The 12,554-nt window shown below is 39.8% G+C and overlaps 1 protein-coding gene across 1 annotated transcript; it reads right to left on the bottom strand.

Annotated features, from left to right (window-relative positions):
• Window positions 1-490: 490 nt before the first annotated feature.
• SNRPC (small nuclear ribonucleoprotein polypeptide C) lies at window positions 491-11,774 on the bottom strand. The gene is made up of 6 exons (XM_040473253.1): window positions 11,685-11,774; window positions 11,305-11,347; window positions 7,384-7,492; window positions 5,740-5,829; window positions 4,125-4,229; window positions 491-1,123 (listed from the first exon to the last, which is right to left on the bottom strand). The coding sequence occupies exons 1-6, from the start codon at window positions 11,690-11,692 to the stop codon at window positions 999-1,001; spliced, it is 480 nt and encodes a 159-aa protein (XP_040329187.1). The 5' UTR covers window positions 11,693-11,774; the 3' UTR covers window positions 491-998.
• Window positions 11,775-12,554: the final 780 nt, after the last annotated feature.

Raw genomic sequence — 12,554 nt, 5'->3', positions numbered from 1 at the left:
CAACTCATAATCTTGTACATGTTATTTTGTACATATGCAAGTCTATCTGTAGAATAAATTCCTAGGCATGGAAATGTTAAATCAAAGGTAATTTTGATAGATATTGCTAAACTGCCCTCCCCAAAGATTACAATTTTTATTCCCATTTGCAATGCGAAATAGCAGTTCAGATTTTACATCAAACTGAATACGAACAGCCAATGACTTACTTTCTAAATGTTGCTCTGAAAATATCCCACTTTGTAGCCCAGTGATACAACAAATGACATTCTGTAGACAACTTCTGTACCATGGAAATCTGCATAATTTTACCATGGCTATTAGAAAGTTTTCTGATTATTGAAACCCATGAAAAAGAGGAACTAAGAGAAACGAGAAGCTGAGGTTAAGGCCATTCTTGCCATCTTTAGCTGACATGCACACACTGAAAAGTCTTTTTCCCTACTTCAGCAGAAGACTTAAAATTTTCCACTTACTACCCCAAATGCTGTTCATGTGAAAAAGTAACCAATTGTGCTATTTATTATTTTAATCAACAAAAAGCTCTACAAGTGTTAGATTTACCAAATCTTGCACATGAAAACTTTACTAAATAAAGGCAGGGTGTCCAAAGGGACTCACTCCATAGCTAAGGGGGAAAAAATGTCATGCAGAAGAGGGCATGCTAAAGAGAGAATGAGTTAGAGAAATACAACTGGAATCAACTGGAATACTCATCTCTTTTATGATGCACAAGGAATACAGAGGGGAGAAAAAAGGGAACACATTTTTAACTAAAACAGTTGACAATTTTATTTTCACATTTCACGATACAAATGGAAATTGCTTTTTTTTTTTTTGTCCCACTACTCCCTTGCAAAAACTATTCTCTGTTTGATAGGAAGGGGGAGCAAGTCTTCCTTGTCATGCTGTTAGAAAACACCCAGAGTCACAGCACCATGATCTCCTGGTGAAGAACAAGTAATATAAAATGGATATAAAGAGGTTCCTGTCTCTCCTTATCTGTCTGGTCGAGTCATTCCTGGCCGAGTGGGTACCATCATGGGACGGGCGGGAGGTCTCATCATTGGGGGCCCAGGCATCATTGGCATGTGGCCTCCCATAGGCGGCCTCATTCCAGGAGCTGCAGGACCAAACAAAGAAAAGGGAAAAAGAGAGTCAGAAACTACTACTTATGAGAGCTTAATGGGACTTCAATTAAAGACAAAAAGTAGCCCCCCTGCAAAATGCTGGAAGAAAGACATACTTGACAGAAGAAATGCAACAAATTCATCACATCTGTAAATTACTTAGACATTCTCAAACAAAGAACAAAGGTCAACACAAGAACCATATGGGAATCATGATCTAATGATAGTAAGGGGGAACTATTAATAGAGTGCTTTCCAGAAACCACCAGGGACACTAGTTCCCTAAATTGACCTTTTCTCACTCAGGGAAATTCACAACCAAGTCACATGTTACCCAGTCAGCTCTCTTAATCAGTTCTATCCACCATATAACCAGGAGCTATTTCATGAATGTACACAGGCACAGAGGACAATCTTACCACTAAGCGTTTGTTCGGAGTTGTAGGAAAGGTGAGCAGGAGGCCCATGCTGAGAACCTGTTAGTAACCATACTTCGCTCAAGTCAAGAAAAACAGGCAATAATGTGATTTACAACAATTAGCACACACACACAAATCTAATTTTTCTAATTCATTTTAGAAACTGTTAAGGACTTTTTTGAAGTGTCCCATCGATACACCAGCCAAATAAATGAGCCAGGGAAGGGAGGGCAAGCAGAGGTGGGGGTTGGGGAGGAGTACAGGCAGCTTCACAGAATTGGCAATATTCTACTTCCTCAGCTGAGTGGTGGGTTCACGGGTATTCATTTTATTATTATGCCTCATGGTCTTCATGTTATAGATCTTCTCTTCAAATATAAAAATTTACCTAATTACTTACTAAACCATTTTGATGAAAGGTTTGTAATAGTTCAAGAGAAAACTATATTCAAAGCCGAATACAGCCTTATCACAAAAAGTAAAACACAAGTATATGCAAAGACACAAAATTCAACAGGTATAAATGTTTTTAAGATCAATTTCAGGGGCGCCTGGGTGGCGCAGTCGGTTAAGTGTCCGACTTCAGCCAGGTCACGATCTCGCGGTCCGTGAGTTCGAGCCCCGCGTCGGGCTCTGGGCTGATGGCTCAGAGCCTGGAGCCTGTTTCCCATTCTGTGTCTCCCTCTCTCTCTGCCCCTCCCCCGTTCATGCTCTGTCTCTCTCTGTCCCCAAAAAATAAATAAACGTTAAAAAAAAAAAAATTTAAAAAAAAAAGATCAATTTCAAAAGGAACAGAAAATAATACTAAACTTCTAAGGATCTTATTAAAAACCCCAACATAACATAACCTATATTCAGCATTTCCTAGAAGAAGCTCATCTAGACCAAAGACTGAAAACGAGGCACCTGAAAACTTGTTTACTTTGGTCTCCACAGTACATTTACTTTCAATCAGTTGCCAACACTGGCAACTAAGAAGTCTAATTAGTAGTAACTCTAGATACCCTTTTTCAACTTTTTGTTATGGAAATATTCAAACATACACAAGAATGAAAAGAGTATAATGGACATCCATGTACCCATCATCCAGCTTCCATCATTATTCACCCATGGCCAACGTTCTATCTCATGCCAACCCATTCTTATCCTTGCCCACCCTGAACTAATTATTTTAATTCAAATTCCACAGTATTATTTTATCCTGGTGAAAACAACAAAATACTCAGGAGAACTGGCAACACCAAGCCTGCATTCTCAAATGTCAACTGCAGGCTGAAGCTAAGTTCTAGAAGCCTTATCTTTAGGTGTGTCATGCATTCCCAGTTCGCTATATCCCTAAACCCTCTAGGAATTTGAATTTGTGACCTTGATTTAAGAATGCAAAAGAAGGGATGCCTGGGTGGCTCAGGTCATGATCTCAGGGTAGCAAAACAGAGCTCCAGGCTGGGCATGGAGCCTGCTTAAGATTCTCTCTCCCTCTTCCTCTGCCTCTCCTCCACATGCAGAGTGCACACAGGCTCACTCTCACTCTCAAAAAAGAGGGAAAAAAAAAAAAAAGAATGCAAAAAACGTCATCTAAATCACTCTGTTTTGGCTTCATAAGGAACTCTTACCTATACTCTACTCCTATCATTCTAAATGATACCCGTAGCAAGCACAGTGAATGCTTCTAGCTAAAAAGCTACTCTATCTAATACCTCTGCACCTTGTCTTACCAGTTGAGTTGTAGGCTTATGTCTATTGTATTTATTCTTATTATAGAATTTAACTTCTGCAAGTCAACAAAAATGAGTATATAAAAAAGAACTGTTTCCATGAAACTATGTGGATATTTAGAAAAACAATTATCCCAAAAAGTGCTCACAAATTTGATAGGTGAGAGAATTATAAAAGATTGGAAGTAGATGGCCTCACAAGGTTTCTAACCTTGAAAGAAATAGAAACTAAAGTTGGTAAAGGATGCATTATGGGTACGGTTTATCGGTTTAGGCAAGAAATATATGGTGCTCCAATCAGTAGACTCGTTTTCAAAGCAAAGGCCCTGACCAGGTATCAGAAAAATCTGCAAATTAGTACATATTTATGTTTATGTTAAAATACAATGTTTGAGGTGGGTTTTTCCCCCCTTCCTGAATAAACGACTAACTACAGGGCTAAGGCCTTTTTCATACGCTAATTTGGCCTAGTTAACTAAAGATTGAATCAGCAACAAGAGCACCACTCCAGATCAAAACTGAAAAAAGTAGCAGTACAATTATTTACCTACCTTATCCCCTTTGGAAAACCTCAACTACCTTTCTCTTCATTATAAATGACCACAAGTCAGGAAGAGGCAAGGAAACAGGAGGGAGGGAGAAGGAAAAAAAGGCAGCCTTATCCCGTTTTTAGTAGCACAAGGCCTTTGGATATCATCCAATTATACTGCTAAAACACATATTTATTTTTCTTTATCATTACAGATTCACCAAGTATAGTTTACTGCAATAACACATTTAGACAATGTATTAAGAATTCCATTTAAAAGGAGAACTAAAACACAATGGAGCATCCTAAAAGGAAAGAGATTCAAACTTACCAGGTCCCACTGGCATCATCCCAGGAGGAGGAGGGCCCATCATTGGCATCATGGGAGGGCCCCCCATATGGGGTGCTGGCATCATACCAGGGCGAGGAGGACCCGCTGGAATAACGAATGGGGGCTGAGTTTAAGATATGCTTACATATTAACATTTCCTCTTCTATGAAACTAGTAGGGCCTCATGGCCCAGCCCAAGTTCTAGAATAATAGACTTCTTATGGTTTCTTTTATAACAGTAGATCCACAAAAATCAATATGCCACAAAACTTTATGACTAAAAAACAAGGACAATACTGCCTAGACAGAAGTATAAAATGAAGTCAGCACAGGTTAGAAAAAATTTCAAAAGTTAAAATATTTTTTTAAAGGGTATTATGCCTTCTGTAGAGTTCCTGACAAATTTAAGCCACAAGTAAGTAATTTCAGATCTGTTTTTAAGAAAATCAAAACCTCTGGGGCACCTGGGTAGCTCAGGCGATTAAATGTCCAACTTTGGTTCAGGTCATGATCTCAGAGTTGGGGAGTTCGAGCCCCACATTGACTCTACTGTCAGCACAGAGCCTGCCTCGTATCCTCTGCATCCCTCTCTTTCTAACCTCTTCCTTGCTCTCTCTCAAAAATAAACATTAAAAATTTTTTTAAAATATATATCTTCTTTTACTTAAAAAAAAAATCAAAATCTTTAAAAGATTTTTTGGAAATACACAGACATGTATGCAGAGATATTCCTGATAGCATCATTTACAATAGTTTGGAATAACTTAAATGTCCCACAATAAGAAAATGGTGAGGTTAATTATGGCACATTCATACTACAGATTCTACTATTAAAAATAATGGGGCTGGGTGCCAGCCAGCCAAGATACAGAATAAGACAGACAGGTAACCTGAGAGCTGCTGTGACCCAAGGCCTGACTAGCCCCAGGATGGTGGAAGCCCAAGGAAGGTTTGGTGGGCCATTAGCTGTCTACCTGCATTAGTGTGCAACTATTATAAACAGCCCACTTCTGTTCATATCCGTGGCTACTTACAGGACTGATTTTAGGTTTCTGAATTCAATTTCAATCCTAAGCCCTTCCAGGAGAGCCACAGAACTTATGGCCTAGTTATCTCCTTCTGTCATTTAGAAACAAAAAACCTCGGAGAAGAGAGGCCTTTGATTCACCCCACTTTCAACTGTCCAATTCTTGGTTTTCCCAAGGTGTATATATTTGTGTTAGGTGGGTTAGGAGATAGGAAGAAATGCTGAAGAGTTGATCCGCTACACTTTAATCTTTCAGTGTTGGGTTCAGAGCAATAAATAATTTAATGTACTCATCAACACCTCTTCATATATTAGCTCATCTAATCACAGGTACATTCTGACCTTTCCACTGAATCAACTGTCTTGAACCCGCTTGGGATGTCATAAATACAATATCCTAGTAATAATGCAATCCGAAGGTAACTCTGCAGACATTTCAGAAATTATACCACTGATGTTTTCTTTTACTGTCTATGTATTCATTCAACGGGCATTCAAAAGCCAACTGTAAAATAATCCAACAAAATCAAAGGATAATCTGCACCTCCTTAAATTATAGCTGTTAAGATAAAAATTCCATAAACTTACGGAGACTAGGGGGAGGTGGAATCATCGCCCCTGCAGGAGGAGGAGCAGAGAATGGAGTAGGAGGAATCTTTCCTTGCTGAAATGCAGCAGCTTTGGAGAAAAAAAACACACACTAATAAGAACTCAACAACACATTTACGAAAATATCCCTTTTCTTCCATTTCACAATGATTTCACTCCAAAAAGTATTCATTTAAGATTACTACATCATGGCCTCTACAGTTTTTAAATCAACTGTAAGTACTTACCAGCAAAAATTACAATTAACTGGTTTACTGCTTTGGGTTTTCTAACCTATATTTATTTAGTCAATATTGCTATGGCTGAATTAACTATGAGAACCTGGAGTGAAGACCTCTTACCTACCAATGTCTTACCAAAGACAAGCAATCATCTTTAATCTGTAGATGTGGTTTACAACCAATTTGAACCATTCAGTTTTGTTTGAAAAATGTTGGGGGCGCACCCGGGTGGCTCAGTAGGTTAACCATCTGACTCTTGGTTTTGGCTCAGGTCATGATCTCACAGTTTCATGAATTCAAGCCCCACATCTGGCTCTGCGCTGACAGCACAAAGCCTGCTTGGGATTCTCTGTCTCCTCTATTTCTGACCCTCCCCCCCACACGCTCTCTTAAAATAAATAAATAAACTTAAAAAAAAAAAAAAAAAAAGTGTGATACCTGCCCAAAGGTCAGGCTTTACAAAACTTTCCGTCATTATGGTTTACCAGTTTTGAAATTAATGTACTGAGCGAAGAGACATGAATGAGAAACCAAAGATTTTAAAGAGCCCACCCTGAAGGAAGGTATGATCTTAAAAAATGTCCAATACAATCAACTTTTTTCTTTCTGACAATATGAGGCACAAATGAAAAGAAATTGAAGATCATTTATTTGGGCTTTACAAAAAGTCACAAATAAATACTTAAATATATACTCATACCATACTGGAATTAAAATTAAAAATATGCTGGGGCGCCCGAGTGGCTCAGTGGGTTAAGCATTCAATTCTTGATTTTGGCTCGGGTCATGATCCCATGGTTCATGAGATCGAGCCGTGTGTCAGGCTCCAGGCTCACTTCTTGTGTCCTGAACTCAATTAACCTAAACAAAAATTTTCCTAATTAAACAAAAAGAGTATGGCATGTCCAACAGAGGTCCAAAACATACCCAGATTATTGTGTCACATCAGCTTCCTTTTTGAGCAGTTGTCTTTGTCAGGACTACAAGACTAAGAAACTGAGAGTCTCTCAGAGTCTTTGAAGGTTAACTATAAACCCACCTCTCACCTTTTCCTATTACAAAAGGAAAATAGTTCTAAAACCTATGATCACTACAAGAAAGATTTCACATAAATTGGCTACAAAATCTGGTCCGTGTCAATAAAGAATCATTAGACAATTCATTCTTCTCTGCCCCGCTTCCCAATGTAATCAATACCTGATTGCTCTAACCTCAACAATTAATATTAATGTGTTCCTATATCCCCCGAGAAACTAATGACCTTCTAATTCTTTCATTCAACACACCAGAATGTTCCTATTTATCAGTCAGAATGAGTTGCTTCTGTGCAAAACAACAGAGAGACAGGGACGAGAAAGAATGGGACCATTCTCCCGCATCAGAACAAGAGACTGAAACATACTTGTTTTGTCGATCAGGCTCTGGGCTTGCTCTTCCATCCATTTCTGATAGTAGTCTTTCACATTCTCTTTGTGTTTCCTACCACTGCAGTGTGTCTTTCTCACAGATGGCTGTAAAACAAAAAGGTCAGATCAGTCGCAGAAACAAGTTTCCCAAACTAGAAATTTTATAAAGCCTTTCCTTTATGTAAGTAGCCTGGCTACCTCTAGACGCTTAAGCTGGGTGCTAAAGCATTATTTATAAACATTATCCAATAACACACTGTGGTAATCTACCTACTATATTATCTAAACCAGAGGTCTGCAAACTATGGCCCACGGGCCGGCCACCTGATTTTGTAAAACAAATTAGTGGAACACAGCCACATCCGTTTGTGCATGTACCATTTTTTTCCCCTACAAAGCAGAATTGAGTTATACTATTTTTTTTTCCCTACAAAGTCATCACAACAAAAACTATATGGTCCACAAACTTAAAATAATTACAATGTGGCACTTTAAGGAAAAGTTTGCAAACTCCTGATCTAGAACATAATGCCATTTTAATGCCCTTTCTTAAAAAAAATTTCTTTTAATGTTTATCTATTTTTGAGACAGAGAGAGACGGAACATGAACAGGGAGGGTCAGAGAGAGAGGGAGACAACAGAATCCGAAGCAGGCTCCAGGCTCTGAGCTGTCAGCACAGAGCCTGATGCGGGGCTTGAACTCATGGATGGTGAGATCATGACCTGAGCTGAAGTCGGATGCTTTACCGACTGAGCCACCAGGCGCCCCTTTAATGCCCTTTCTTAGGTCATTCTATAGCAAAATAATATAGTCCACATACATCTAAACTATACTGTTTACAAGAATATCTTCTTTTAAATGACTATGGGTCTAGAATACAGACTATGTGAATCACATACAAACTTTTGTCTCTAGCCCACTAATCCTTTTGTTCTTTAAGACCTTTACCAAGGTAAAACTGATATAAGATAAACTCCACACAGTTATAACCATATGTTTAAGTTAACATTTATTTAACACCTACCACATACCAGACACCATGCTATGTAATTCACAAGCAGTATCTCAATCATGTTATAATCACATGTTCATGGTACAATGGAATATTAATCAGAAAGAAACAATCACGGATACAATATGGACAAATCTCAAAAGCATGCTCAGCAAAAAAAAAAAAAAAAAGGAGAAACACAGAATGTATACTATATATACTATAAAATTCCATTCATATCAAGTTTTAAAACCAGTAACACTGATCTTTCATAATAAAAACCAGATCAGTCGGGGCCAAGGGTACAGGGTACTGACTGCAAAAAACCACAAAGGAATTTTCTGGGGTGATGGAATGTTCTATTATCTCAACGCACACAGCAAACTGTTAAGTATTTGCCAAGTCATCACACTGTACACTTAAAACGTGCATTTAATCTAACATAAAGTATAACTCAATAAAACTGATTTAAAAATCACAAGGTTGAGGGTGCCTGGATGGCTCAGTTGGTTAAGTGTCCAACTTTGGCTCAGGTCATGATCTCGCGGTCCATGGGTTCCAGCCCCGCATCAGGCTCTGCACTGACATCATGGAGCCTGCTTCAGATTCTGCGTCTCCCCCTCCTTGTCTCTCTCTGTCCCCGTCCTGCTAGCACACTGTCTCTCTCTCAAGAATAAACTCTGGGGCCCCTGGGTGGCTCAGTAGGTTGAGCGTCCAACTTCGGCTCAGTCATCATCTCACAGCTCGTGGTTCAAGCCCCGCATCAGACTCTGTGCAGACAGCTCAGAGCCTGGACCCTGCTTCAGATTCTGTGTCTCTGTCTCTGTCTCTGCCCTTCCTCCACTCGTGCTCTGTTTCTGTCTCTCAAAAATAAACAGTAAAAAAATTCTTTTAATTAAAAAAATTGTAATTTAATTAAAAAAAATTTTTAAAAATCCATTTCTGATTACAGCCTCATTAATGCGAATTTTTATGGTACATAATCAAATGTGTCAACACTTGGAAGATTTGTGTAACTGAGTGAACCAATATTCCAATATTCATTTTCCATATGACCAGAGCATGTTACAAAATCCTGTCTGGTAAAAGATTCACTCAAAGTGCAAGACAGACCAACAAGTTTTGATGTAGCAGAGTGTGAAAAGTCTAATATGGTTTAAGTTTCCACACTACAACTAACCATGTGTTGAGTCTGGGTGTAGTAACATAAAGTATTAAAGAATATCCAATATTATCTAAAAAGGCTAGTAAGGTACTCCTCTTTTTTTTCAACTCCTTATCCACGTGAGGCTGGATTTTTCATATAATTGAACCAAAACAAAGTGCAACAAGTTTAATCCAGAACATAAGAATCCAGTGGTCTTCCATTAAGTCGGACATTACAGAGGTTTGCAAAAAGGTTATAGCAATGCCATTCTTCACACTAATTTTTTCTAAATAGCTACGTTCCACTTTTATTTTACTGTTATTATTTTATATGTAGGCTCCACGTCCAGTGCAGAGCCCAAGGCAGGGTTTGAAATCACTACCCTGATATCAAGACCTAAGCTGAGATCAAGAGTCAGTCGCTTAGCTGACTGAGCCACCGAGGAAGCTCCTATTTTTCATTTTAAAAGGTTATTTGTATCACAGATAAAAAGTTTGTTATTGTTACTTTCAAATCAATCAGTATTTTTAAAATTGTAGGTTTTAAATATAGCAAATACAGAAATATTTCAAATACAGCAAATATTAATAGTTAAGTCAATATAAGCCCTGTAACTTTTTTAATTTTTTTGAGAGAGAGAGAGAGAGACAGAGTGCAAACAAGAGAAAGGCAGAGAGAGAGGGAGACACAGTATCTGAAGCAGGCTCCAGGCTCCAAGCTGTCAGCACAGAGCCCTATGTGGGGCTCGAACCCATGAACTGTGAGATCATGACCTGAGCTGAAGTCAGATGCTAACAGACTGAGCCACCCAGGTGCCCCTTAAGAACTTTTTAAGAATTTTTTTTTAATTGGTAATTTTTGGGGTGCCTGGGTGGCTCAGTTGGTTGGGCGTTCGACCTTGGTTCAGGTCATGGTCTCATAGTTCTGTCAGTTTGAGCCCCGTGTCCAGCTCTGTGCTGACAGCTCAGAGCCTGGAGCCTGCTTCGGATTCTACGTCTCCCTCTCTCTGTCCCTCCCCCACTCATGCTTTTTCCTCTCTCTCTCAAAAATAAACATTAAAATAATAATAATAATAAAAGAACTCAGTAATTTTGAAGAGTGTAAAAGGACCACGAGACAAAAAATGTTTGAGAGCTGCTGGCATAGAAACCCTAAAGTTATACTGTCTAGGCTCTTCTTCCAGCTCTGTACAACTTACTAGTTTAGTAACATCCAGTCAGTCATTTATCTATACTCTGCCTCAGTTTCCTCCTCTGTAAAATGGAGATAATGCTAACCATATAGGCTCATCATGAGCATTAAACATGATACAGGTAAAGCATCTGGAACACTGCCTGACACACAGTAAATATTCAATCTTAGTTGTTATTATTTGTTAAGCAGTTTTTAATTAAATAGAAGTACAGCACTCGGGTTTTAAATTTGGGCATTTCTTTCCAGTTAATCAATCAAATGTCTGAATGCCTTGTCACAATCAAATATTTGAACTTTAAGACACGTTCCTACAATTTTTACTTGTCATGTAAATTTTCTGCACCTTCAATTCTGCTACAGTTTTATCATTTTGGGTCTCAACTCAAAACACTAACTGCTGGAAGGCCAATCATTTCAAATTACGAAACCAGTTACAGGAAGGAAGCAGGAAAAGAAACCCAGGTTATTTTTTCCAAGCAGGAGCACTTAAAGCTCAACAGCATGAAAAGCACACATTTATACCCCCCCAAAATCTTATCTTTCACAGACAAGGTGTTTTGAAACTGAAAAGAAACACTACTTACAGAGTCATGGGTGAGGTATGTGTCGCAGTAGTCACAATAAAACCTGGAAAGGGGTGGAAGATAGAGAAAAAGACGACAACCAGTTAACAGATGCCCATCCACGTGGGCAGTTCAACGAAGGTAAAATATAAAAAGACCTATGCACGATCCCAAGACGTCAATCTAAGCGACCTGACACAAACCAGGCTTTTCTGTTGCGTTGCGCGGGGTCGAGCTACACACACCGAAAGACGACAGTATCCAGAACTCCCGGGCTCCCTCCCCCACACGCCCTCGCTTCCCGGGAAACTTCAAGAGCTAGAATCCGCTCTGCACTCCCCTTCCTGGGCCACAATGGCGACCGTGACCGCGAACACCCCCAGATTCGAGCCCCCACTCACTTAGGCATGTTGCTTCGCAGACCGTTGGCCACTCCGTCCCGCGCCACCCGGAAGTGACGCACACAACAAGCGCCGACGCCGCGGAACCGATGAGTCAAACGCTACTCTAGGAACCCTACCCAGTCGTCCAATCCGCCGCCGCGCTGCGCTGCGACCGCCTTACCCGCTGCGGCCGGTCGAGGGGCGGGGCTTTTCTCTTCATCCCGTCACTTACAGCTAGGCGGGAAGGGGTGGTCGAAGGGTCCCTGCGAGGTTCAATCCACGCTCCTGTAATCCTGATTCTTGATGCTTCCCGGAAGCATGGTATTCATTCTTTGGACGACTTTCTAAGGATCGCCTGCTATGTACCAGGCCCTGCTATAAATGCTGAGAGAAGACAGCAGTGAACGAAACAGACAAATGTCCTGCCCTCGTGGAGTAGGCCCTAGGAGTTGGGGGAATCAAATAATAAAGTCAGTATGTAGTAGGTTAGATGGAGTTGAGTAGAGGAGGAGCGGGAGTTGGGGAGTGACGCAAGGAAGGGATTTTTCAACTTTAAATAAGACAGCTTGCTGAGAAGGTGACAACTGTGAAATAATAGGTTTCCTAAAGCAATAAGCTTGGTGCAAGCGATTTTACATGGCGTCTCTTTTTTAAGTCTCATTAACCCTAGGAGATGATAGAACCCCCAGTTTCAAGTCCCATCTCCCGCTTCCTAGCCTCGCTGCTTGAGAAAGTTATCTAATCTTTCTGAGCCTCATTTTCCTCGACTGGAAAATAATGGGTAATAATTCTTACTTGTGGGGCTTAAGGAACGATTAAATGTGAAAATGCTTGTAAAATGTTTAGGGCAATATCTGTACATACTAAGTCCTCCACATATGGCAGTTA

The sequence above is a fragment of the Herpailurus yagouaroundi genome, unplaced genomic scaffold (genome assembly GCF_014898765.1).
Source record: "Herpailurus yagouaroundi ecotype Mexico unplaced genomic scaffold, PumYag 139, whole genome shotgun sequence".
Taxonomy (NCBI): Eukaryota; Metazoa; Chordata; class Mammalia; order Carnivora; family Felidae; genus Herpailurus; species Herpailurus yagouaroundi.
Note: the sequence above shows the minus strand (reverse complement) of the source record. Positions and strands in the feature narration are given on the sequence as shown.

What these genes read in the sequence shown, in the direction of transcription:
- SNRPC (XM_040473253.1), bottom strand. An exon ending in GAGCCTGATCGACAAAACAA is followed by an intron (nt 5,830 to 7,383) that starts GTATGTTTCAGT and finishes TTTTCTCCAAAG; the next exon opens with CTGCTGCATTTCAGCAAGGA. An exon ending in GATGATGCCAGTGGGACCTG is followed by an intron (nt 1,124 to 4,124) that starts GTAAGTTTGAAT and finishes TTGGTCCTGCAG; the next exon opens with CTCCTGGAATGAGGCCGCCT.